At 33.5% G+C, this 27,446-nt stretch overlaps 2 protein-coding genes and 1 pseudogene across 4 annotated transcripts in view; 1 reads left to right on the forward strand and 2 right to left on the reverse strand.

Moving 5' to 3' along the window:
- STYX (serine/threonine/tyrosine interacting protein) overlaps positions 1-27,446 on the forward strand; it is a 107,302-nt gene that overhangs the window by 18,333 nt on the left and 61,523 nt on the right. Inside the window, exons 5-11 of one of the 3 annotated variants that reach the window (XM_016120803.2) lie at positions 749-809; positions 1,224-1,260; positions 1,685-1,724; positions 1,821-1,871; positions 3,549-3,621; positions 5,794-5,887; positions 8,130-11,727. In XM_016120803.2, the coding sequence (XP_015976289.1) occupies positions 749-809; positions 1,224-1,260; positions 1,685-1,724; positions 1,821-1,871; positions 3,549-3,621; positions 5,794-5,887; positions 8,130-8,203 (430 nt within the window). In that variant the 3' untranslated portion in view covers positions 8,204-11,727. Of the gene's footprint in view, positions 1-748; positions 810-1,223; positions 1,261-1,684; positions 1,725-1,820; positions 1,872-3,548; positions 3,622-5,793; positions 5,888-8,129; positions 11,728-27,446 lie in introns of those variants that run through there. The other 2 variants (XM_016120802.2, XM_036217796.1) reach the window with 2 other exon arrangements.
- GNPNAT1 (glucosamine-phosphate N-acetyltransferase 1) lies at positions 12,238-25,854 on the reverse strand. Its single transcript, XM_016120804.2, has 6 exons — positions 25,679-25,854; positions 21,217-21,384; positions 20,149-20,211; positions 16,610-16,737; positions 15,630-15,691; positions 12,238-14,149 (listed from the first exon to the last, which is right to left on the reverse strand). Exons 2-6 carry the CDS (start codon positions 21,368-21,370, stop codon positions 14,002-14,004), a joined length of 555 nt encoding a protein of 184 aa, XP_015976290.1. The 5' UTR covers positions 21,371-21,384; positions 25,679-25,854; the 3' UTR covers positions 12,238-14,001.
- On the reverse strand, positions 17,800-17,918 carry LOC118600503 (annotated as a pseudogene).

The following is a 27,446-nucleotide window of genomic DNA, read 5'->3' on the forward strand; positions in this document are numbered from 1 at the left end:
TAGATCCTGAACTTCAACTTTTTCTCTGATAAGCTCTGAATTTATGATGTTTTCACCACTTAAATGATCATTAAAGAATTATGATTTTTAAAGCAATATTGACTTTAAAAGTTAATTTGATAATTTACTTATAGTTGTGTTAATAAACAGGTAATCTTGGATAGGTTAGAAATGGAAGTTTTTCACAAAATAACAAAGCTTAGCATATTAAAATGCCTTATTTAAAATGTTTTCCAACATGTCAGATTCCAAAACAGATGTGTCTTGACTGTTTTTTGCACTAATGAAGTTTAGATCAAACAGGAAAGGTTTGACTCTTGGCTCCATCAGACTGCCTTTTATTTTGATTAGCTTCTTTTCTTTCAGACTTTGGGCTTCTTCTGAGTTGTCCTCTGTAGAGTTGTAAGTAGGGGTCACAGTGCCACTCAGAAATTTCTAGTCCAAAGGAAGTTGGTAGAAGAAATAAATAAGGAACACAGACACTTTTTGTCTTTATTTTCTAGGTCCACTCGGATTTGGAGGAAGATTTCTTCCTACTTATGGTTTTTCTCTTGTAACCAGATAGATTTTTTTTAATACTAAAATATCATAAAAATGTTAACATGTTGTTTAAGGCCCAGTTCTTGGGAATGTGATTCTTCGAAAGTTGTTTCGCATTCTTTTTCATGGTTGCCAAGAAATCTTAAGTTATTTTTTTTTGTACATGGTTTTATCTGAAAGTGTGCTTATCAAAATATTCTATTTTCAGATATTTAGTCTTGGATATTGCAGATAATCCAGTTGAAAATATAATACGTTTTTTTCCCATGGTAGGTATCGATATTTTAATATCATTTAAAATTTATTTATGGTTTGACCTCTTAATTGTGGTTCTAAAACTTTTACTCTGTTATAACTGAAAATTGTGGTTATATATTTTAAAAATTATTTTTAAAACCTTTTTATGATCTCCAAAAATTTGAGAAATCACACTTTGAATTTATTAAATTCAAATTAAATTTTAGCCCCTGTATAATTTTTTAACTTTTTAATAGTGGTGTTTGTAGCATTTTGAAAAATTCTTGAATTAATTTTAGTATATGTGCTGCCAAAGAGAGCATGAATTAATATAATTTTTATTCATATAAATTACCAGGAAATTATTTTCAACATATTTTGTATCACTATATGTATTTTGTTTATGTTTATCCATATGTTTTGTAATACATTGTCTTTGCCTTCAGACTAAAGAATTTATTGATGGGAGTTTACAAACTGGAGGTAAATAATATTTCCTTTACTTAGCTAATGTTTACTTTCAGGAGATTTTTCAGTTAAGTTTTTAGTTAGTAGTCATCCTAAATGCAGGCTATGGAAGTTATGATTATGTATAATGGACTATTCCCAAATTTGTGTTTTCCTGACTTCTTGTTTCATTTGGATAGCTTTCTTAAATATTCCTATGGAACTATTTTAAAGTATAGGTCACCTTTAAATCTCTTTAATCTAAAAGTCTGTTGTATTCTTTACACAGTATAAATAAATTGTAAAGATTTGAATATTAATATATATCCAAGTGGTATGTATAAAGTATAAAATGTTTAAGAAAAGATTTTACTGTGGTATATGATACATGATTTCAATATATTTAAGATGTTGAATGAAGTATTTTTCTATAAGAATAAATATTTATTGTGTTTTTCAGGAAAAGTTCTTGTCCATGGAAATGCAGGGATCTCCAGGAGGTATGAAGTTAGAGATGATCTTTTTTTCTCTAGAATTTTATTAATGAGTTGTATTTTCTGTTTTTTTTTTTTCTAAAATTTTTTCCCCCTCTTCAGTGCTGCCTTTGTTATTGCATACATTATGGAAACATTTGGAATGAAGTACAGGTAAGAAAGTATTCTGAAACCTAGCTACAATTTAAATTCTTATTAAAATGAAGCTTAATGGAGATGATTTGGCAGTTTGAAATTAATATTCTCTTGATTTTGTCATAGTCATGTTTGAGTAGGCAGGACCATAATACCCCATTCTAGTTTCTTAACCTTTGTAGCCTGTCTTGTTTACCTTATCTACTTAGGCTGATATTTTATGGTTTTATGGAGCTAGTGCTGTTGTTATTTTAAGAAGCAAAGGTAGTAGTTATAAGTTAGAATAACCCATGGGAAGCCACTTAGTACTAGGGAATTAGTCTGAGTTTAAAAACTTGAGGACAGATATTGCTTTCTTTGTTTAAAAAGTTAATTTATTATGTTTTCCTTTAATAGTAGTTGAATGAAAAATTACCTAGGAATTGTTTTAGCTTCTATTCGCAATTTAGTGTAGTCTTTCTTAGCCAAAATCATCTTTTCCAAGCATACTGTGTAGATAAAAAGGAGGGTGGGTCATGAGCATCTCACCCCAGAACAAAACAAAAACTTGGCTAGTTTCCAGTGTTTCCTTGTTTAGTGTCTCATTGTAGAAATCTTGTGATCATCAACACCTCCTTCTCTTTCATTCCTTATCTCCTAACTGATCCATTACCAAATCTTGTCTGTTTTATGTCCTAAAGTATACATTTAGTCTGTCTCTATCTTTCTGTTCATCATTTAATCCCCCTAATCCAAGCTCTACTTGTGTCTCCCTTGGACTCCTCCAATAGTAGTCTTCATAGTGGTCTCCTCTATTCTTTCCTTCCCCAGTCTTTTCTGTTCTCCACATTACAGTTGGAATGATTTTTTCAAAAACCTGATCTGATTGTATAATCATCTTACCCCAGAAACCTCTCAGAAGTTTCCAATCCTTAATAATTCTTAACATGATCATTGAAACTTTGCATTACATGCACCGTATCAACCTTATACCATGTTCCACATTACTCTCCATTTGAGCTTTGTTAACTGGATCCACATGCATGACAGAGTAGACATTCAACTGCTAGTTTTTTTGGTATCCTTCATGTTTAAATTATAATGGAAAAGTTTGCTTAAAAGTGTCAGTTCTTAAAGGAATGTTATTTGAATACAAATGCTTTATTTAATTGGAATAGATTAACAAGCTTTGGGACACTTTGTTTTATATATTCTCTTTATTATTCGTTCTTATCAGTAACCATGTTAATACTAAAAGTAACATCCATTTATTGAGTCTCTGCTATGTTCCAGGTACTATTCTAGGCACTTTCATCTCATGTAAGCCTCACAACAGCACAAGGAAGTAAATATACTTCTTGTTTAACCAATAATATTTTGAACATGTACTTTGCGGCAGTGCTATACAAAGTGCTTTACACTTACTATCTCCCATCTTTACACTAGTTCTCCAAGATAGGTTATTATTATAATATCATTTTATAGATGAGAAAAATAAAGCTTAGAAAAGTCAAGCAACTTCTAGGACACACAGCTAGCTGGTAAGCAGAGGGATTGTGATGATTAGTCTGACCGTGTTCTCAGTTTTTCCACTGTAACTCACTACTGCTCTGGAGTACAGCCTGTATAATTGATATCCTATTTTGGGTAAATACTGGAAAAATTGAGATTAATTCGTGAAATAATAACATCACCTTAATTTTTTTCTGTTTTCAGAGATGCATTTGCTTATGTTCAAGAAAGAAGATTTTGTATTAATCCTAATGCTGGATTTGTCCATCAACTTCAGGTAACTTCTCGGTTTGTCCTCTTTAAAGCAGTCGGAAAGTAGGATAATTAAAATCTTAGGTCCATGCAATTTTAGGTGTACAGTTTGCTTTGTAAATACTTAAAAATTGCCATCATCTAATTTGATTCTTTATTCAAGTTTACATTTAAAAGAATTTAAAAGCTGCCTTTACCAAGAAAAAAAGGATTAAAGACACCTTCTTTAATCTAAGGTTAACTAGTTGATTGTAGGAATTTCTTCAGTTTTTTCCCTGCACTTTGCTCACTTTGCTCACACACAGAGCTTAAGAGAGTTTTGATTCTAAGTGTACTACATAGAATAGCTTTCTCTGTTTTATATGTTTTATCTTTTCCATGTTGTTTCAGATTTTGTTGGTGCTGGGAAGATATACTAAAATACAAGATAAACCTATTAATTATCTGATTAGACTAGTTTAATTTTTTCCAAGAAGGAAAGAATGTGCTCTGGCTGATTCTGTCCAGTTATGTAGGAATAAAGCTTACATTGAGACATCAAGTACATTACAATATGAGTTGTTTCTAACCATATTTTAAATTTTATCTAATTTTTTTTCAATTTACTTTTAATTTTTCTTCATTTAAAAGAGAAACTGGTATCCCTGTCTTTACCTTCTTTGTGTAAAATGTTTCTTTTTATTCCTTTATAGTTATTGAATATAAAACTAACTGTAATTTATAAGTTTCTTTGTCTTTCAACCCTGTTCTGTAAAAAGTCTCTTTTTAAACTGATTTTTATATTTGAAAAAGTAACACATTCATGGTTCAAAAATTTAAAATTCAGCAATGCTAAAGGGGGGGGTGAATGCAATGAAAATAAGTCTCCTTAATATTATATCTTGAAGAGCAGTCTTATGATTTTTAATGATCATAAAGATCATTCATATATAGCTCCATCTGCAAAGTATTTTTATATATATGTATATCACAATTTTATATTATCAGTTCCTTATATGTGAACCTTTAGATTGTTTCTAGGGTTTCCTGATTATAAACAATATTGTACAGAATAGTAAGTGCATCTCTGTTTACACAGGTAAATAAACCTGTAAAATAATCGATCAAAGTTGAATTGCTGGGTCAGAGGGTATTTGAAATTTGATGTTGTCAAATTGACTATAAAAAGGCTGAAATAATGTAAACGTACACCACCAAGAAGCAAGGAGTACCTGTTTCCCCAGACCCTAATCAATACCAATAGCCACAAGAATTTTAACAAACGTTTTGGCCATTCGTCATCATGGTGATAAAAAAAAGCGACAGCTCCTTATAGTTTACCCATAAGGTAGTTGGTCTTTTTCTCATAGGTTTGTAAAGGGCTCTTTGTATATTAAGGGTAAGGCTCAAGATTCCCTCAATGTTTTTTCTAGAATTTTTCTTGCAAAATCTTACATTTATTTTTTCTGTTAATTTTACTAGAAGGAGTCCTATACTTTTTAATAGTATCATCTTTACAGTCACTGTTCAGAAAGAAATGGTACCTTTAAATTTTTAATCTTTCACTCTAAGAATATGTTCCATTTATTCAAATCAACTTTTATATCCTTTAGTATTTTAAAGTTTCCTCTGTACATAATATATGCATTTCTTATGAAATTTATTCCTAGATTTTTTTTTGTTCCCATTATAAATTGTTTCTTCTTCCAGTACATCTTCTAATTGGCTATTTGTACATAGGAAAGCTACTGGTTTTTATTAAGTTTTCACTTGGCAACCTTATTAAACTCATTGATTCTAAAAAATTTTCTAGTTGTCTTAGCTTTTCATCTCATCTTCAAATCATGGTAATTTTGCCACTTTTTTCTAATTTTTTTCTTGTTGCTTTCTCATTGAATTTTCATTCTATCAGAACAATGATAAGTGATAGTGGTAATAGTATCATTCTTGCCTTATTATAGTGCCCCAGTGGCAGAGAACACATATGGCTAACAGTTCAGTGTGTGAAACTGAATTGTTATTGGCCTGCCTTGATTTATTGTCTCATCAGTAAATGCGAAATTATGAGGTTAGAATTTTAAGCCTGCATTTCTCGTAAAATAATATGGCACCAGATTTTTCGGTATAAACTAACAATACCAATAATGTGCACATTAACTGCTGTTTTGAGTATCCAGGAATTTAAAAGTATATTGATGTTAATTTAAATCTTTTTTAGGAATATGAAGCCATCTACCTAGCAAAATTAACAATACAGATGATGTCACCACTCCAGATAGAAAGGTCATTATCTGTTCATTCTGGTACCACAGGTAAGAATTTATTTCATTTTTAGGAGAAAAATGATGCTATGAAAGGTAGAAAAGCAGCAACATCTTTTGCTCATTGTATATTAAACTGAACAATTTAAATTGTTTAGAAAATTTTGAGTGGACTATTGAATTGAGACAAGATAATTTCAGAATTTAATTTTATAATAAATAAATGTGTATTATCTGCTGTGTGCACACCACTACCTAGTTAATCAGAATATGCTAAGTGGAAAATCAAATTTTTGCTTGGTTTAGTTTTAAGTCTTTAAGTAGTACTTAGCTATTATTACTTATATTAAAATAATAAGAAAAGTCTAGAGAAGGGGCACTAAGTACACTTAGGTGATCTTCCTAAAAATAAGTGGTGGTTAATAAGTGAAAGTGTGTTTCAAGTTAAATAGACCGATGTCATCTACCTCAGTTTTTCTCTTGCCATCAACAATTTCAGTCCTTTTTCCCTTCCTTCCCTCCAAAGTCCCCTCCATTTTCAAAGTTTATGATTCAAGCAAGCTCTTAAAATCTTTTAACTTTTACCTTTCTTCTCCAAGACCTTTTTGCTTTTTACTCTTGTTTGCTCTTTTTTTGTACTCTACTAGAGCACTCATAGAATTTATTAATTTATGGTAAATAAGTTCATTTCAGTCTTATTTGAACCAACAGCCTTATAAGATAGGAATAACAGGTTACATTCCCTTAGTTTGGATCTGGAAATTGAGCACTGGTGATCTGATTGTTAAGTCCAGTGCTCTCTTCATTCTATTACTGCAGAGCCTGTAGTAATAATGCTATATATCCATTCCTCAGATGTACTTCCTAGTTGTAATTGACTATTTTTCCTTTGCCACCTCCATCTAGTCATTCCAATTCTGCTAGGATCTGTTTCCTTAGTACCTTTAAAATTCATTCCCTCTTTTACATACCCTCAATTTTAACCTGGTTCATGCCCATATTGGCTTCCTATCCAAACTCTTGTTATTTGGTCTGTTCTCTGTATGTGGCCAGACTTATTTTCATTAAAGATAGTTCTATTTATGATGATTTTTCCTATACAAAAGCCTTCATTGGCTTAATTCCTACAGACGAAAATACATAGTTAGTAATTAAAGGCCCTTCTGATTTTATTGTATCTCTTACTGTTCCTCTTTATATTTGCACTCCAGAAAACTGAACTATTAGATGGTTTCCTGTGTGTGTTTTCTTTTCTCCACCTAGAAAGCATTGCAGTCTCTCTATTCTCATACATTTAGTTCAGGTGTTACTTCCTCAAGAAAACATGATTAACTTACTCTTCCTCCAATCCCAACTCATTTAAGATTGACTCCTATAGAGCTTTCTCTGTGCTTCACTACTCTCTGCCTTGTCTTACCTCCCTTAGAATACAAGTGTAGCACCTCATCTGAATCTTAGTTACAGCAGCTGTATTTAGCCTTATGACTATCATATTTATTTCATTGTCTTGATATTATGTTTCTGTCCTTATTTGATTAATCTTCTAGTGACAAAATTAGTTTCATGTTGGAATCTGCCTTCTGAATTAACATTATTACTGTGTATTGTTACTGTTAGCACAACCTTAAGGGCATAAGTTTAAGATCATGCCATTGTTAGGCAGATAACACTGCACACATTTTACCAAGTTTAATTGTTCCCTAAAGTATTCCTCTATTAAGATTTAATTTCTTGATTATAACTATGGGACATATAGGCATAGCTTTGATTGTATGTGGGAAATTTCTGTATTAGCAGACTCTGATGTGAAAAGTAGATAAAAGAAAATCCCTTTATCTGCTGCATGCAATCCTTTCTTCCAACATCAGACTCGGTAATAAAAACCACAGCTACAATGGAAAAATATTTTAAGTGGCATCTATGGAATCAGAAATAATTATATCTACAAAATAAAATTGTACAAATATAGAATTTTTTAATGTTCTAAGTCACATTAAAAACTTGATAACCAATTATTTACGTACCATTATTTTCGAAATTGTTTATCATTTACAATACCCAAGACATACTTCATTCTCAAGAGGGAAAAATGTATCCTCTCATGAAGATTTAAAGTTATTTGGGTAATTCATAACCAAAGAATTTACTAAGTTTGCTAGAAATTCAGTCATGGAGTTTTCATAGTGCATATACATGGTAACACTTTCATTAAAAAATGAAACTTACTAGTAACATTCTAACAAGTGAATTGATTTAAGTTCCCATTATGTTATGTTCATGCAATAAATTTTAGGCAGTTTGAAGAGAACACATGAAGAAGATGATGATTTTGGAGGCATGCAAGTGGCGACTGCTCAGAATGGCTGACTCGACAGCAACATTATAGAGGAAATGAATATCTATTTGGGAAGGAGCAAATATTAGAGACAATAATAATGTAAAATGGTAAAAACACAAGTAGTTTCTTTTCAATGATGTTGCTTCCAGACATGTTTCTCTACAATTTGTTGAGCAACATTTTAAGAAGATGTTGGACTTCTGCAGTAGATGGCACTGATGGTTTTATGCCTATTCTTTTTTTTTTTTTTTTTAACGTTACAGTTTTATTATAAACCAAGAATTTTGGACTTGCAAAGAGGTATTATTGCAATAATGCACTTTTCATACTTGAAATTTATTTGTATGATATAAAGTTATTACTTTAAACAAAATGCAAGTTAGGGGGATTTGTTTATATAATCTGGGTAATTTATAACAAGAATTTCCTAAAGTTTGCTAAAAATTCATTTTATGTTCTATATATTACATTTAAAAAATAATTTAACAGTTCAGTTTTATGATGGAGCCTCTTACAGAAACATTAACAAATGCAGGAATCTGCCACATTTCTTTTTTAGTATAATTGAGTAATTACCCTTTTATAAAAACTTCTCTGATCCCTTATTACTACCTTTAAATCATGACATTAGCCAGCTATCTTTACTTTAACATGATCCAAGTATTGCTTCCTTTCCTGTTACTTTCCTAATTTTAGTCTATAGAAAAAAAGTTCAATGAACAAAGGATGTTTTCATTATAAATACCAAATATTTAAAAACAAGGAGAGTTTTAGATTTTTAAGGAACTTTCCTTTTGCATTTCTTAAAAGCCAAATGTTGTTTGTTCTTTTTAGAGTTGCTTAGCCCATTTTTTTTGTCCAAAATAGTTCTAAATAGAATAAACCAGTGTAGTGCTAATTTTTTTCTAAATGAAGCCCCAAAAAGTGCCTTGCATCACTAAAAAATAAAAATCCTCATGACCTTTAAATTAGTATGTAGAACAATGAAAAGTTTTTAAATATTTTCTGTAATTTTTTTAAACCATAAATTGATTTAAACTGAAAATCTGAGGCTTGAACCTCAGTATATTATTCGGAAATATTTACTCCTTCGTTTTATTGTTGTATTAATGATTCTGTGAGGTTGTTCTGGCTCAGACAGCAGCTTTTCTTTGAAGATGCATTTATTGGGGAGAGTGGTTTGTGGGAAACTTTAGTGTATTTTACTGTTTTAATCAGTTCTTTACATTGAGTTAATCCAAATTTCCCCCATAATTTGCAGTAGCAAATTACTTTGTGGATCCTAGTTTCTCCATATATATATATATATATACACATCTAAATTGTTCTAAGAAAAACATTCTTGTTATTTAAAGTATGATGTGAGGAAGTGAGGAATGTTTTTAACTTTTTATAGTTGATGATTTAGGTTAGCACAAACAAAACTTCTATCTCACTTTTCTGTCCTCTCCTGAGGTGCTTTATTGATGGGAATGATTTCCATACATTCCCTTGGTACCAGGAGGTACTATGCAAGGTAACCTATTACACCAAGTTACTTGCTTGGCTTTCCTCCCCAAAATGTAATAATACAGTCAAAGCTTGTTTTATCCAGCATAGCAAGAGTAGAAACGAATTAAAATTGCTTTGTTAAAATAAGAGTTAATTTCTTGTTGATCCAGGTGGTATTCTTCTGATGTCCCTTGCCTTTCTGTTTTACCACCCTGAAAATAGCACATTGTTAATCCCATTGTGATCTCTATTTTGTTGTGATTAGGTCATTTGGTGTGGCCGTCTAGTAGAGTCAAAATCTGCAGTGAGTGTTCAGAAATTCCAGTTGGTAAACTGCCAGATAACACAGCTTTCCTGTATATAGATCACTATTGGATAGGTCAGCAAAGATCTCTTGTAAACTAATAATCTGTGATGCTTCATTCAGCAGAAATTCTGCTTAAAAGAATCTTCATAAGAGTACATTTAAGTTTTGAAAATGAGGCAGTTTTTAAAATTAGTTTCTTAAATATGCACATCCTCTCTAGTAGTGTTGCTGAAAATAGATTTTATTATTTATAGCTGGTAATTTCCCACTTTTTCTAACCACCATAATTTTTGTTTGTCACTAAAGTGCCTGCCCAGCACTGTACATTAAAGACTGTCTCCTTCTTAAAATACTAGGAAAAGGGACTGTCATCTTCTTGAGTACAATATTAATGTGGACAAACATGTTTGTTCTTTCATATGAGAACATTGCAAGTTTGTTTTATCTTGTATCCATTCTTCCACCTAATGTTCAGCTAGTTCTTCTGGTAGCTCTTCTAATTCTTCTCTTAGGTTCCATTTCTGTAATTCCTTTCTTTCCATTGATGTTTTGTGATAGTTAACTACAATACATTTAACCAATCATGATTTATTTTCTAGAATATTTGAATAATGTATGAGTGACGTAGCACCCAGTTTTAAACATTACATAATCTGGGCACAGAATTTAAAGTAAAATTACATCAGAATATAAAACAACTGCTTTACTGTCCATTTTCAAAGTATGGAACTTAAATACTGAGAATATTCAAACTGGAATGGCAGTGTTCTTACCTTCTAATTTCAGTTAATTGGTTCATTAATTTTTTATCAGATGTTTAAACACCAGTTACTTGTTTATCTGTATCTACTCAATGGAGAAATGTTAAACCGTGATGACTTTTGCTACGAACTCTCAACCACTTAACTTTTAGGGCATAATATATGTTTTGTGGTGGGGCGGGGGGGGGGGATTTTGTGCTTCGCCTGATTTTAGAAGTAATGTCAAAAAATGTTAAGCATGTCCTTTTAAAGAAAATATAAGGTTTCTAATTGTCTTATTACCATGGTAATTCAAGTGAATTAGAAGTATTTAACTGCAATCTTGAATTATAAAGTTGGGATGAATATATATATATATATATGTATATGTATATGTATATGTATATATAGAGATCTCAACTTGATGTAAAGTAAATGAGCAGTTACCTGGCGGATTTCTTTTAATAACTGGCTTAATCCACAATTCCATAACAAACTTAGCTTCACTTCAGTATTTACTTTATCTTTGTCCATTCAACAATGCTCCAAAAAGGAAATGTTAAGAAACAGCTGAGAATTACTAAAAGATTTTATTTTTTTTATTGGTTAGAAAAATGTGTTTTTAGGGTCTTTGAATGCTGGATTTTTTTTGTCTTACCCATTCATGGCAGCTAAAAAAAAATCACTCAAAATATTCAGGTTTACATGTTAGCTCTCTTTCATAGGGAGTTGTCATACCTCACAGTTCAAAGTGTATTCTATAGATCAGTAACATTATACTGACATGTAATTGCAATTTACTATGCAGCAAAAACAATTCAAGAATAACCTACAGTGTCTACTTACCTTTGTATAGGCAATTGCTTAAGTTACTCTGCTTTTAACATTTGTACTTGGATAAAATGCTTATGTATGTATAGGAATGTCACAGTGCAAGATGCTGCTAGCTCAGACACAAGTATTAAAATTATTTTGTCAAGATCGGTGGTTGTATTAAAACTGTTGTACCATTATACCTCAAAGAACTGAAAAACTCATTTATACTGCTATGCCTCAGGACTTCTTAAATTGTTGGTTTCTAGGTAGGACTAACCTAGTTTTTCTCCCACAGATTAAGAAGGATAAATGAACATTGGATGTTGATAAGCACTTGGGTATCTTCCAAAACATTGTGGTCACACACACACAAAATATGGTCACTAACCTATGCAAGACCCAGATTTCGGCTCAAGTATATTAAGGATTAGCTGATCAAGTTTAGAGTTGGAAGCAAGGGAATTCATGCCTGAATGGAAGGGTAGGTAATCCATAGAAAAGTTTCCAGCCCATTAAAAAAAATACTTCCTGCTTTTACAGTATCCTCTTCCCCGTTAGCCTATCTACATACTATTTTTCATCAAATCTAAGATGCCATCACCACACCATTATTTTAGATACCACTAAAAGGTAAAATATTGATAAACTATTACAAGCCCTTGATCATAAAATGTACATCTTAGAATCAGTGAATTACAAATATACAATATATGGGGCACAAAAAAAATCACAACTGCCTTTTTTATTATACCTTTTCAAAAGCAAATCATGCTCAAAATTGTGAATATAGTTAATACAACATGTTTTATGCAGCTTTTTTTGTACTCAAGTTTACTCACAACATGGCTTAGAAAATCATATATATACTCAGGTTAATAACTAAAGCTAAATACAGATTGCCATTTTCCTCAGTGACACAATTTTTATATACTATATCTTACCTGTAACTATTTCCTTTAGGGGGAATTTAAGACCTCAGGAACACCACTGAAACACCAACCTTGTAGACAGTTTTACTTCATGTTGTTCAGTGGTAAGAAGTGCAACAAAGCATTTAACTTTACCTTTTATTAGGCTTATTTTTTAACATGGATTTTTAATTAGAGTGTACTTAGTAAAGCTACTGTCATAAATTCAAGTAAAGGCAAAACTAGCTTTGTTGCTTTCACAAGAGAGATCATTTGCATAGGTCATCAACAGATGAATAGTCACCCTCTATTGGTAAAGGCTTTCTATGATTTTAGAAAGCCATCTTTAACTTACTGCATGGAGGGAAATTTGAAATCCAGCTGAGGTAGGTGTGAGTAAAAGGGATGAAAAACAGGTGGCCTTTACTTTCCAAGTTCATTTTACAAAGAGTACACAAAACTACATCAACCATGACTTAACAGAGTTCAAGAGAAGACTCAAAAAAACACAGACAACATTAGGATTCTAACAAAGGACTATCATGTGAATAGGTTTAATGTAATACGGAATGCAAAAGATAACCATTAATAACGTAATTTCTACTTCAACTTAAAAAAATAATTAAATAAAAACAGGATAGTGACCAGAATGCCATTATAATCACATTAAATAGAAAAGCTTCCATCAACATTTTAAAAACTACTACAAATTCAGTATGATACATTTTTAAGTATTCCACTCAATTTTGTAACCTATTTTTCATAAAAATGTTTCTCAGAAGAGAGGTTTCAGACGCCCATGAAAAGATGAGAAATCAGGTTACAAATACATAATATGCCAGGATTTGCTAATTTACTGTTAAAAGTACCTTATATTTACTCTTAGGTATTTTAAATGAATTTATATATCACATATAAGATGGGTAGTACTTCACTACATTAGAATTATATGAACTTGTACATTTAAATTTACTTTGAATCTTATCACATTTTATGTTAATTTTTATTTCTAATTTAAAAGGCTGACCAGGTTATTATTTGCCAATACAGTATTAAGACCAACGATGTTGGGTTGTACTACATTTAGTTATGATATATCTAACATCGAATTTCAAGTAATATATGAGAAATGACACCCCTAATTGGTATTTAGATAGGTTTCTTTGAAACAATTCTATGAATGTGGTAAGAAACAGCCTTGTTTATTGTATGATTTTTAAAAATGAGCAATATAGATGGCAAATACATAACTCCTTACTACCTATGCTCTGATTGCCAAGGAATGAAGCCAAACTTTAGAAAAATACAATGCAAGAAAAGATTCAAGTTAAAAATATATTTCTTTGGTTAAAAATCATCCTCTTCATAATATTTGTAATCTAAACTCACAGCATGTCCCACCAGCCCAAAGTAATCTTCTAAATGTCATATCTGTTGTATTACAATGTTTTTTCAATCCATTATTTATAGAGGTCACTGGATTACAGCAAAATATTTTAACTGTAAAAAGGGGATATAGTCTTGGTGCATTAGCTCCTCTGAAAAATGTCTTTCTTAAAAGATTTTTACTTTAGAAACCTCTGATACATGTAGTTTTCTTCAGATACTGTATATCCAAACTTTTTATAGAAACCAACATTTTGTGGTAGACATTCAAGGGTTATCTTATAACAGTTCAGTTTTTTGCTTAGCAAAGTTAGGGTTGATAGTAACCTGAAATTAAAGAGGGGGAAAAGCATAGATCATTTGTTAATAAAAATGGATTTTAGTAACAATATAAGTGAATATTACATAAAATTTCAAGTTTATATTAGAAATAGGTTTAGGTCATGGCCTTTTCTACTGAATGTTCATTTTAATATTCAAATTGTACATAGATAATCATTTAAATCACACAAAGGACTTTTGTTTGTTTCAAATATACTTTACCTGATAACCTTCAGCCTGTTAATAGGACAAATACTAAATCTAACCCTCTTTAAAAATAAGTTTTAAGATTTTTGTTGACACTAAAGACTGTCAACCTTTTAAAAATATAGTCCAGATTATTAAGTTTTCCTCTAATCAGTGTTGATTTAGGAACAGTCAACATTCCCACATAAAATAGGTAAATAGCTTTGTTCTCTATCATTTTAAAACTACTTAGTATTTGTGAAAGTATCATATACATCTTTACAAATCCTTAAAGAATCCAAGCCCAGTATAAGAATGTGATTTCTAACTGCCTTATGGGTAAAAATAAAAAAACTAAAGATCTACAGATATTTTACCATAAGTGTTTCCTCATGTTTACATAGACTGAAAAATCATATCAATTTGAAAACAGAACAACTTGACTTAAGTTAAGAATTATAAAAAGTATGACTAAGTGGACTAGAGCAGTGGTCCCCAACCTTTTTGACATCAGGAACCGGTGCTCCTATGAGAATCTAATGCCTGATGACCTGCAGTGGAGCTGAGGCAGTGATGCTAGCGCCAGGGAGTGGCCACAAATATGGATGAAGCTTCACTCATTCAACTGTCGTTCACTTCCTACTGTGCATCTCAGATCGTAATAGGTCCATGGCTGGGGCGTTGGTGACCCCTGGACTAGACTACTATAAATTGGTCTGTTTTTTCACTGATGTATCTCAAATACCTCAAATAGTATCTGGCACATAGCAGGTACATATTTATTAAGTGAATTCCTTAAAACTCAGAAGAGAGATTAAGAAGCAAGTTCCATCTTATAATATAGGCACTAAACCCATGAAATTTACATTTATTTTTAAGGATTTAGGTAAATGTATAAAGGATTATATAGTGGAGGCTGTTTTAGCATGTTTCTAAAACTTAAGAGACTCTGAACATTTCCTTTGTTTTTAAACATGACAGAGAAATGGGGAAATCGTTTGACTCAGCCAAAAATTCGTTTTCTACTTGTATGAGACTACTACTGTTAAAAATAACTTAAAGATGTTACTCCCTGTAAAATAGCATACTTCCAATATTCAAACTGGCAAAACTAATATAAAAGTACCTCATTTCTTCATTAAATTCAGTCTAAGCTATAGAGTAAGAACAGGTTCATAATTAATGATGCCTAAAAAAGAACTTCAAACAGGAAAACATGTTTAACAAGTTATTTTGGCAAAAACTGTAAACTGACAGAGCATCTAATTTATACACAGTTACCTTGTTTCTGCTTACTTACAGTTTGCCAAGCTGCTTTCCTCTGCATTCATCACTAACAACAACATCTTCTACTCTTCCTCTCTGAAAACATTTACAATGTTAAAAGGACTAAGCATGTAGTTTTTGTTCTTTAGCTAAATCAACACATTATGGTTGGTAAAAATTCATTGACAAAAATAAATGTTTTATAAATCTGAACTTAACAAAAACCAAACGTAAACACTTTTTACCTATTATTATAGAGGAAATAATATAATGAATCAACTTGTGTCCTAATCTTATCTTGTCTGTATCTTGAACCTCCCCAGCCCATTGTTTAAAGCAAATCTCAGAATCCCCATCACCTAAATATAATCTTGTCATGAATGTACTATATCTGTCATCCTGCTCCTTGCTTAACAGCAATTTATTTCACACATTTAAATAGTTTATTAATTTCTAGTACAGAAACCCCACTAAAATTCTTAACTCATAGAAAACATTCCAAATGTTCCTATCTTATTGGATTACCTAGGCTTTCTTTACTATTTCATGTGTGTCATTAGGAGTAAAGGCATTAGAAATGTCACAATTAGAAAAAAATATAGTATTCTGAACCCTTTATTACTTGGAAACTGATGGGAATTTGTGTTAGTACAATATATTCAAAGTACTGTTTTTTAAAAAAAAAAAAAAAAAAGCACTAGGGATTCTACACATTACTGCCAAATTTCATGATGCTGACTTGGTTTCTCTATGACTATGCCAAATCTAATTCCTTCAGGAACAATTTTTAACAAACATTTCATATTATTAATACATTTTCTTCCTCATAACTCAGAACACAATGGGAAATTGCTCATACTAAGGAGTTTCTAAGGACTTTTTTCAGAGCAATATCGCTCTGATTTTACAATGAAAAGTAGTGAGAAAACAGATTTGTTTAATGGAAACTCAATGTAGGTTTTGATAGAAAACACCTGTCCATTTTAGCTCATAAGCATTAATGTGAGCATGTACCTTAGCACAGGAATGGGTGAATTTATGTTCTATTATCAGAGTTGCTGTAGCAACAATCTGTCCTAAAGTCACATCTTCCACAACTGTAACATAATAATCCCCAGATTTCTTCATGTGCTCAAAAGATTCTGTGGAAATTGGAAAACAATGTTATGTGGTAGACATTAAACTATTAGGTGCCAGAAAAATACCAGGATTAGCTGACTTCATTATCAGAATAGCTAAAGCTGTTTCACCATAGTAATCTAAGAAAATATTAAAAATTACCAAGTAGTTGAAATACCAACAAATTAGAATATAGTTCATACATTAAAAAAATAAAGCTAGCAAAGTAAAAGACTAATAATAGCTATTTTAGATGAACACTTATAATACAAATAAACTGTAGATGTTACCACTTCTGTGCCTAATCATTAGTTACTTTATTTCTTCAACTTTTACACTCAACAGATATTTGAATAGAACAAAACTTTACAAATTTTAACAAGAATGTTTGGCTCCATTCTCTGATTTTTAGTCTTTGGTTTCAAAATATTTTGACAAAAGTAGTTTTTCAGTTTTCCCTTGTGATCTTAGGTGTTTCGTGATTACACAGCTTTCTATTTTAGAAACTAAATCACCATTTTTGTTTCCTTTGAAAGCACCTTGTGAAGTAGGTGAAAAATATGTTTCCAAGTAATCTTCCCAAAGTCACATATTCAAATAGGAGCAAAGAGAAAAAGCGCTTTACTTTCAGATTTGATTTTTAGTACTTACATTACCAAAATAACATAGTCCTCATCTAATCTAGTATGCATGCAAAAAGCAATTCAGGAATAAAAACTAAGCGAAATAGTCTCACATATTGTTTATTTCCAAAGTCTCATTCTAGATAGGGGTGATGTACAGTAGAAAGAAGTAAATTCAATGAAGGGAAACAATGAGAATTTAAAAATGATGACCCTCATCTAGGGAGGGTAAGTCAATACAAAACTAAACAAACTTCCTATTGAAGGAAATGAAGAAATTATATAAAATAAGAAATGACTTAAAGCACTGGATAGAGTCAGGAAGATTCTGGTTATTTCTTTACCAATAACTACTTGTGATCTTTTGACCTTTTTTTTTTTTTTTTTTTTTTTGGCGAGGCAACTCTTGATTGACCTCACAGATTGCAAGGACCTTGTCAGTTTACAATCTCTTATTTTTTATGCCTACAGCACCTGGTTTTCCTAGGTGGTCTCCCATCCAAGTACTAACCAGGCCCGACTCTGCTTAGCTTCCGAGATCAGAACAGATTGGGCTTATTCAGGGTAGCATGGCCATACACTCTTGACCTCTCTTGACTTCCATTCTCATATGTATAAAAAAAGGGAGTGGGGCTGAACTATAACCTCAAATACCTGTTACTCTTAAATATACAGGAACATATTCTGTTGTATTTTTGATCTGGTGATTAAATTTCTGTGGATAATCTAACCACATGAAAGGAAATAACTACAGTAAAAACATCCACTAGAGCTAACACAGCACAACCACTCCCAGAGGCCTAGCACAGACAGCAGCTGACCTAGCTTTCACTAAGAGACTCCAGAACCAATAGAACTGGTGGTCAGCTTCAAACCACACCACAGTACCACCCAATTAGCAACATGAATGACACACTCAAAAGAGAGGACTTGGCAGGCACCAGACCCCCACTAAAGTGAATCTCGCTCCATGGAGTCAGCCCCTGTATAAGCAAATGTCTGCTGTCGTCACAGCCAGTCAGCCTAAGGGTAAATCCCTCTCACTCATGTGACAACAGTAATCAAGGCTCAACAACAGGAGGGCACACGAAGCCTGCACAAGGGACATCCAGGAAACACCTGGCTTAGATGACCAGGGAGACTGCGCCACTGGGCCCCACAGAATACTTATTACATAAGGCCACTCTGCCAGGACAAGGAGATATAGCAGCTCTACCTAATACATAAAAACAAACACGGGAGGCAGACAAATGAGACAGAGAAATGTTCCAAATGAAAGAACAGGACAAAACTCCAGAAAAAGAACTAAACAAATTGGAGGCAAGCAATCTACCAGATGCAGAGTCACTGGTTATAAGGAAGTTTAGTGAACAGATGATCTCAGTTAAAACACTGGTTATAAGGAAGTTTAGTGAACAGATGATCTCAGTGAGATCTTCAACAAAGAGACAGGCAACAACAAAAAAGATAAACCCATCAGAAAGAATAGCTGAAATGAAGAATACATGAAATGGCATCAACAGTAGATTAGATGAAGCAGAGGATCGAATCGGCAATTTGGAAGACAAGGTAGCAGAAAACACTCAATTGAAACAGAACAAAGAATTTTAAAAACACAAGGATAGTTTAAGGGACCTTTGGGACAACATCAAGCGTAACAACATTCACATCACAGGGGTACTAGAAGGAGGAAAGACAGCGAGCAAGGGATTGAAAACTTTAGAAATAATGACTTAAAACTTCCCTATCCTGGCAAAGGAAATAGTCTAGGACGTGCAGTCCCAAATAAGAGGTACCCAGAGGCCCACACCAAGACATAATTAAAATGCCAAAAGTTAAAGACAAAAATAATTTAGAACAGTCACATACAAGGGAGCTCCCACAAGGCTGTCAGCTGATTTCTGAACAGAAACTGCAGGCCAGAAACTACTGGCACAAAATATTCAAGGTGATGAAAAGCAAGGACCTATACCAAGATTACCCATCAAAGCTATCATTTACAATCAAAGGAGAGAGAGTTTCCAGACAAGAAAAAGCCGAAGTTCACCACCACCAAACCACTATTTACAAAAAATGTTAAAGGGACTTAAAAGAAAAAAAACAAAAATATGAATAAAATGGCAATAACTACATACCTATCAATAATTGCTTTAAATGTAAGTAGATTAAATGCTCCAATCAAAAGACAGGGTGGCTGAATGGATAATAGGACCCAAGTGTCCATCAACAGATGATCAGATAAAGATGTGGAATAGTACTTGGCCATAAAAAGAATGAAATTTTACCATTTGTGACAACATGGATGGACCTAGAGGGTATTATGCTAAGTAAAATAAATCAGAGAAAGACAAATACCACATGATTTCACTTATATGTGGAATATAAAAAACACAAGCAAACCAACACAAATACAGAAAACAAACTGATGGTTGCCAGAAGGGGGTTTGGGGGATTGCGTGAAAAAGGTGAACAGATTTAGAAGTACAAATCAACAGTTACAAACTATAGGGATGCAAAGGACAGCTTAGGGAATATAGTCAATAATATTGTAATAACTATACATGGTGTCAGATGCAACACTTATTGAGGGATCACGTAAGTTATATAATGTCTAGCACGACTGAAACTAATATATTGATGTCAGTTATAATAAAATTTTTAAAAGATACAAAAATAGCTAATTTGTTATTTGAATAATATCTGGCTATTTGAACAAAAATCACATAGTATACACTAAACAGAGTTCTAAAGAAAAATAAAATCTTGTTTCCCTTTATTTTCATTCAGAAAAAAAGAGGCTGTAGTACTCACTCATAAATTGTTCAGGGTTGATGACTCCAGTTTCTGTCAGTTGACCTAGTACCTTAAAAAAACCTAGTTTGCAAAAACAGATTTCAAGTCATAAGAAAAGATGAAAAATATATCAAATAGGGAAATGTGTAAAATAAGGGGAATTTTTTTCCAAAACTTTAATGAATCATTTCAAAATTATTTTATTATTTCAAAAGGTTAATCTGAAACCCATTATTCTTTCTATAATCACTATGTAAAACAAAGAACAATTTTTACAAATGTTTTTGCCTGCATAAGATTTTTGGAATATTGCTAACCTTAATATTTAATATTTGTAGAACCAGCATGTACATTTTCATGTAATTTGCATTAAATTCAATGCAAGGGATGCCTACTATTCCCAAATTATGTGCTTTGGTTTTACTTAAAAGTACAAGGTTTTCAATGACCAAATATGATATTGTACAAAATATAAATGTTGAGAATGCAATTTTTAAAGATTCCTGATTAATTACATGTTATCATAAATAAATGTGAACAGTACATTTTAGAACTTTGAGAATCTTAATTTCTACAAACTCACTAATTTGACCAAAAGCGGTTTCTTCAGGTTTCCTACCAAAAAGAAAATGATAAAAACTTAAGTTTTAATTACCAAAATTTAAGGAAATCTTTTTGGAGAACATAGCTGTTAAAAAAAAAGTAACATGTAGGCAAAACCTTTTGCAACTTATCCGAGGCAAATTATGTTCACCCTCATTGCCCTCCAGGTTCTTAGAGAAGATTCTTTCTTAGGTTTCATTATACATGGTAATTTCACCTTTGTGAGAAGTCTTCTGGCCTCTTATAGGAAAGAATGGTACTGTACTTAAGTTATTGGAAATATTTTACAGTAATAGCTGATCTTAGCCCTGTAACATACACATTGAAATTGAGAGTCTCAGTCACTTTAAAAATTAAATACAAAAAATAATCCAAAGTCAAGTATTATTTTTTAAAATTATCACTACCATCATCATGTCTGTGGAGAAAATAGAATGCTAATTACAGTTCTAACCAGGATTTGTAAACTATGTGAGTCCATACCTCTATTTAAGTCAGCAGTACAAAGAGGCCTCAAAACCAAACCTTCTCCAGGATGAGTTGGGGAAATGGCTGGAGAAAATGTAGCTGTATTCTGGCTCCAGTCCACTTCTTTGAGGAGACTTGGGTCAAACATAGGAGTTTCATCAGGTTTCATTTTTATAGTAAGGTCTAAAATAAAATTTTAAATGTTAAGGCATTTTATTTAATAGAAGTTATTATGATTGACAAGAAAGTAAACTTCTTAATAAAAAGTAATGCAAATTAGAAAAATTCTTTAACAGATATTCAAGATATTTTAATTTAGTTATCCTGAATCTTTAAATACCATAACTACAGATAATAGAAAATACATGACTACTATCAAAGAGTAAACAAATGAGTAAATTTAAAAGTTTTAAAAAGGTCTTTTTGAACATTTTTGCCTATGGTAATGCTGTGAATAGCTGAGTTTTCACAGGCTACATTTTTTATTTTTTTTACATTATTGGATTTTATTATTGGGCTAGAAAACCATCTGTTGGTCTAATTTGCCATTAAGGAAGACTTATTGGGCATGTAACTTTTTAATATATATATTGAACCATGAAGAGAAGGTAACTGATGAACTGGCTTAAATTAACTGTTCTCTGCATTCATTGTAATATTTAGTTTCAGCTATAATACATTCTCACTAAGAATATCTACTGGATTTGTTTTCACAATATTTTCTAAAAATCTGTAAGTGTCTCAGCTGCATTTAAGCAGCTTAAGAATAGCCAGTGTTTTTCATGCTATTGAAAAATGTTCACTATGGTACTATTCTCTTTTTTGAACATTCAGAGGTCAGCAGGTTCTAAGTGTAGTCTAGTAAAACTGAGACTAAATAATAGATATAAAGATAGAAGGGATGAAAAATATATAAAGCATAAAAATGGAAGGGAAGTACTTCATTGAAGCACAGAATTGCTGGAAGAGTCTTCCTAGTAATTACTAGAAGAGTAAAGTTTCATTTCTCCCCCTATGTTCAGTTAAAAAAACTATTCTATTTGATACCTGCCTTCTTCTTTGAATCAAAGAATTTAAAGATATACATCCATAACATACTACCATAAAACAAAGAAGCAATACAGGAAAAATTAAAGTCCATGTAATGAGATGGAATGATACCCCTAATAATCCAACTTGCAGATGTTCCCAATTTCATGTCACAGTACATTTAAGGACAACTCTCCTTAACATTACCACAACGATTGATTAAACTTCTGCCTGTATAACCCAATGTAACTATACAGGTGATGCTGCAGTGTAACAGGCTTGGAGAAGATAGTGTGGCATAATATAAGTTAACATTACTCAGCACTTACTACGTGCCAGTTAGCATTGTTCAAAGAACTTTACACACATTGCATGTGCTCAAAAAGATACCCTTTAGTTAGCAAATAATTTACAATTCATGTTTATATATCCTTGTTTAGTTTTTTCACCTTAAAGTTAATGTCAGACACTGTGCTGGGTATAAGGACTACAAAACAAATGACAGGTTGTCTGTTATGTTTATGTTAAACTCAAAGTTAGCATTCTTGGATAATTTTTAAATCATAATTTATTATGTAGAATATTGAGGGCTTTTTTCTTTTTCCCTTCAAAAAGGATTCATGCTATTTAACCTACAGTTGTAAACCATGAAGTTTAAAGAAAGCTCAGAAGGGAATTTAGATGAAAATTAAGACAATTTCAAGTTAACTAGATTCCTTTTTCCTATTAAGTTGCCTGGGTTCAAAATAAAATGTAGCCTAGAAAACATGCAACATAGGGTTAATAATTTCCAAGAGAGAGGGGGGAGAGGTTCAACAAAAAATAAGGATTATGAAGCCTTTAACTAATGAATTTCAAACAGTAAATACTAATATTTTCCTGTGTATTTCTTCAACCAGATGGCCCTATTCTATGAATGATCATAAAAGTAAATTATATTGGCTAACATTTTGAGCACTCTATATCTGTAAACTTAAAGAACAACAAAGGACTTATTATTATCTCCATTTTACAGACCAGGAAGCAGGCACAGCAACTTGCTCAAGGTAACAGGGCCAATAAGGAAGAAAGTTAGGATTCAAAAACAGGCAACAGGGCCAGCCAGCTTCATGGGCACTCGACCTGTGTGGTTGCACAGAGCCTCACACTTAGTTTAATTTTCTGCTGTCCTGTCTTGAAATTCTTAATAATTTTTTTTTTAAACAAGAGCCCTGCATTTTATCTCGCATGGTTACCCAAATTATGCAGCCATTCCTGCATGACTCCAGATTGTACTTTTACTACTGAAGATGCACTAGTGAAAATGAATTCCCTACTTTATTGTAGAAGAGTTAAAGATGTAGTCAAAAGCAGCTCTTATAACCTATATTTGAACATAAGAATTTCCAGCTAGTCAAAATATATTAAACAAAGCCAATGAGCCAGGCATTCAGAAATTAATATCAAATGTTTAAGAACTATTTTATAAAAACAGAGCCAGACTTAAGGTTATCTTCCTTTATCTTACTCTGTCTCCATACAGTAAAATTCTGCTGATGTCCAATTAGTATGCTGGACAAGCGAAAGTAAGTTGTGATTTGACACCAAATTTCAAGATTTTAGAAGAGAACAAATAGGTAATTTATTTGATTTACAAAAGAAATAATATTTTAGCATCTTAAGGTGCCCCCCGGGTACTGCAAAACTAGGAAATTTCAGCAAACATATCTGTACAGTTGTTTGAATCTCATCACTGAGGTCTTATTTCAAATATTTTAGATTAATTTACAAAAATAACTCTAACCCTCCTTACATATTTCTCAAGAACCTTTCCTATTGAACTGCTAAATTAGCATGCATTTACAAGGCCTATATATGCTTAACCTTACCCCAATAAATAAATACCTGGTGAATGAATAACAAATGGTACACGTTTTATCTGGAGGTCACATTTCAGAAAATCCAGAAGAAAAAAAATCTGCAAACTGCCTCAAGTAATATCACAAAAACCATATGCTAAATTCATTTTTTACTAGGTTCAGGTTTTCATCCAGTTGACTAGTGTTTGGACACAATTCCAACAATTTGGTTTCCCATCCTCTACAGCAGACTAGACTACAAATGGGGAGGAATTGAGGCTAAGAAGCAAGCAACTGAGAGCATCAAGTTAATAGATACTGGGAATGAAGATTTTTAAAGCTGATATAAAAAACTTGAAAACATATGAAGACAAATCTAAACTCATTTATTTCAAGAGCTCCTTGGGCATCACTACATTACTTCAGTACATGGTAAATGAGAGGAAAGGGAGACAAGTTCTTTGGGACTAGGGTTGGAGTACATACATTTTATGACAATTTCAATGATAATTTGACTAAAGGTTTTAAAGAACACTCCAATCGCAGATGATTACAGTAGGCCTGGACATATTAATAAATTGTGCAATTATACTTTACTTGAGAATTTTAAAAAGTATTTTCTGGTAGTTCATTGGACCTTTATAATCTAAGCATTATTCCTAGTCTATGGACCAGGAAACCTACAGCGGGTAGTGCTTTCGGGAATTGACTCCAAGGTAACACACAAATGAGTAAACTGGACTAGAATCCTTCTATCTTGTTGTCCCATCTTAAACCGCACAATACCATATTCGAATGACACCAATCTTTACATCATCATATCAGACAGGTAGCTCTGTCTCCTCTATGCTATAAAAATGTCAGCGAATCCTGCCTATAAAGAACTGATCTAAATTAATTCTTGAGGTCCATGATTCGTTCATGAGTGGATATCTTAATAAAACTAATCCCATAATCATCTGTTTAATTTTGCATGAAATTGAGGTCGGTTTACAAGAACGTCAGCTCCTATTAAAAAAAAATCACAGTACTGTTTTCTAGGGGTTCAAGCCCCGGGTAGAGACAAAGGAAGTCCCTCGTTCTCACAGGGAAAGCCCCGATCTGGTGGTGCAAGAGGTGATCTTCGGAGCAGGAGCATGTCCTCAGGTGGCTCACGACCGCCAAGGGGAGCGCCTTGGAAAAGAACCGGGAAAAGGCCTGGGGCGTTCGTGCCCATTCTAAACCTATGGTGGCAGAGACTGTGAGCAACTGTCTCGGTCTCCACACCAAAGCCTGATGAGCGAAAAGTTACTTTCGACCTCTGTCCCTGCTCAAGCTCTGCCAGGGACACCCCTGCATGGCTGGACTACTGGCCATCACCCCTAACCTCTGCTCCAGGCGCGTGTCCGCTAAACTTGTTCCGAACCGCGCTCCACAACCTCGTGTGCGCCCAGCTGGCAAGGATAAATGCCCGGTTCCCCGAAAGTCACCCGCCCGCTCTCCCACCCAGGGCCTAACTCGCCTCCCCCGGGGGCAGCAGTCACACCTGTTTGACAAATCTGAAGGTAGGCCCGGCCCCCAGGACCCCCGGCTCGACCCCACTCCCGTTCCCCCCGCCCCCAGTCCCTCACCCGCACAGGCCCCGCAGTCGGCGTTTCTCTCCGGGCCGGCGCACTCTCGCCCACCCGGGTACACAGCACTGGATCCGGATGCTCCTTCAGCTTCGGCCCCACCTCCGCCACCTCGCGCGCTCGGGTCGCCGTCGTCGCCGCCGCCGAGACGTGGCAGCGACAAAGCCTCCACCCCGCCCTCGCCCGCTGACGCAGGTCCTCGCGCAGGCGGGCGGGGGCGGGGGCGGGGGCGGGGGCGGGGCCGCGCCGGCGGGGGCGGGGCCTGGGCTGTAAACGCGCGGGGCGGGGACGAGGACGTCCCGGGAGCCTCACCCCGCAGCTGCCGGGAGACCGAGTCCTGCCCTCGCTGCTTACAGCTTTCCGCACGACGTCGGTATGTTGGTTCAGTAGGAACAATTCTACTTAGGAGTCACCTAAGCGCTATTAAGTGGTGACTAGTGTGGACCTCTGAGTCTCAGAGACCAGAGGTTCGGCCTCTTGCCTTCTTAATAGTCACTTTCTTAATAGTCAATCCATTTATTAGAATTTTTGCTACGCGCTGGCAGCTGAAGCTCCTTATCTCCAGTTTTGTGAGTCACAAATTCAGCCTCCAAGAGGCTGCATTCTCCTTCGAGGCTATTGTTTTATTTCGCCCTCAAATCTTTTTGGATGATCGTGAAGTTAGGGCGCTGGTTCGCAGCTGCGGCGATTTTGTCTCCCAGGAACCACCTGGTAATGTCCGGAGCCTTTTCAACCTCATGTCCAGTCGAGAGGTGTTACTGGCATTTCTCTAGATGATAGAGGATATAGGTAGAGACCAGTATATGGCTAAATGTTTTACAGTACGCGGGACAGCGCCCCACAACAAATAATTACCTGGTTTGAAATGTCGGTGCTGCTGAAATTGAGAAATCCTGGGTAAGGAGAAGAAAAATGACTTAGTATTCTGAGCTCCCATTTCCAAAGTGGTTCACATAAGTAGCACGTGTACCCACTTTACTGATTAGGAAACAGGTTCAGAGATGTTAATTTATCAAAGTAACATAGTTAGTAATTCCCCTTGTAGCATAAATTTCAACTTGCTGAATTTTCAAAGCATTTTATTCTTAAATAATACTGTTCAAACAGTATGGTGTGTCAGAAATTATAATTTTGCTTATGAGATTTAAATTTCAGTTAACTCTTTTACTGATTCATGCGTTTTCACAGCTTAAAGCAGCAATGCAGCTAATGGCATCCACATCTTTGTATACATCCTTGTTTTTACTCATACATACCAAAGAACATATGACATAAAAATAAACATCACTATTCTTAAGAAATATATAGCCTTGTTTTCTTGTCATACTTCTAGCCCTATGTTTACAGTTAGTTTCTCCTGAGCAACAGAATCCTGTAAATTTTTAAATTTAGTGAAGTGAAACAATTATAAAATTTATTACAGAACACATGAGTTCTAAAAGGTACCTCAAAAAAATCTGCACTCCAGACGTTGTCCTTCTTACCTGCTTTATAGAATCATTGGTATATCCTCTAATGATTTTTACTTATTTTTATGGATTTTTTGAAATTGAGATATACTTGACATGTAGCATTGGATTAGTTTTAGTGCAACATAATTCAATGTATGTATTGCAAACTGATTACTACATTAAGTTTAGTTAACATCCATCACAACATATAGTTACAAATTTGTTTTTCTCTTGTGAGAATTTTAAGATCTACTCTTAGCAACTTTCAAATATCCAATACAGTATTATTAACTATAGTCACCATGCTGTACGTTACA

Source organism: Rousettus aegyptiacus, unplaced genomic scaffold (assembly GCF_014176215.1).
Source record: "Rousettus aegyptiacus isolate mRouAeg1 unplaced genomic scaffold, mRouAeg1.p scaffold_m13_p_3, whole genome shotgun sequence".
In the NCBI taxonomy this organism is placed as follows: Eukaryota; Metazoa; Chordata; class Mammalia; order Chiroptera; family Pteropodidae; genus Rousettus; species Rousettus aegyptiacus.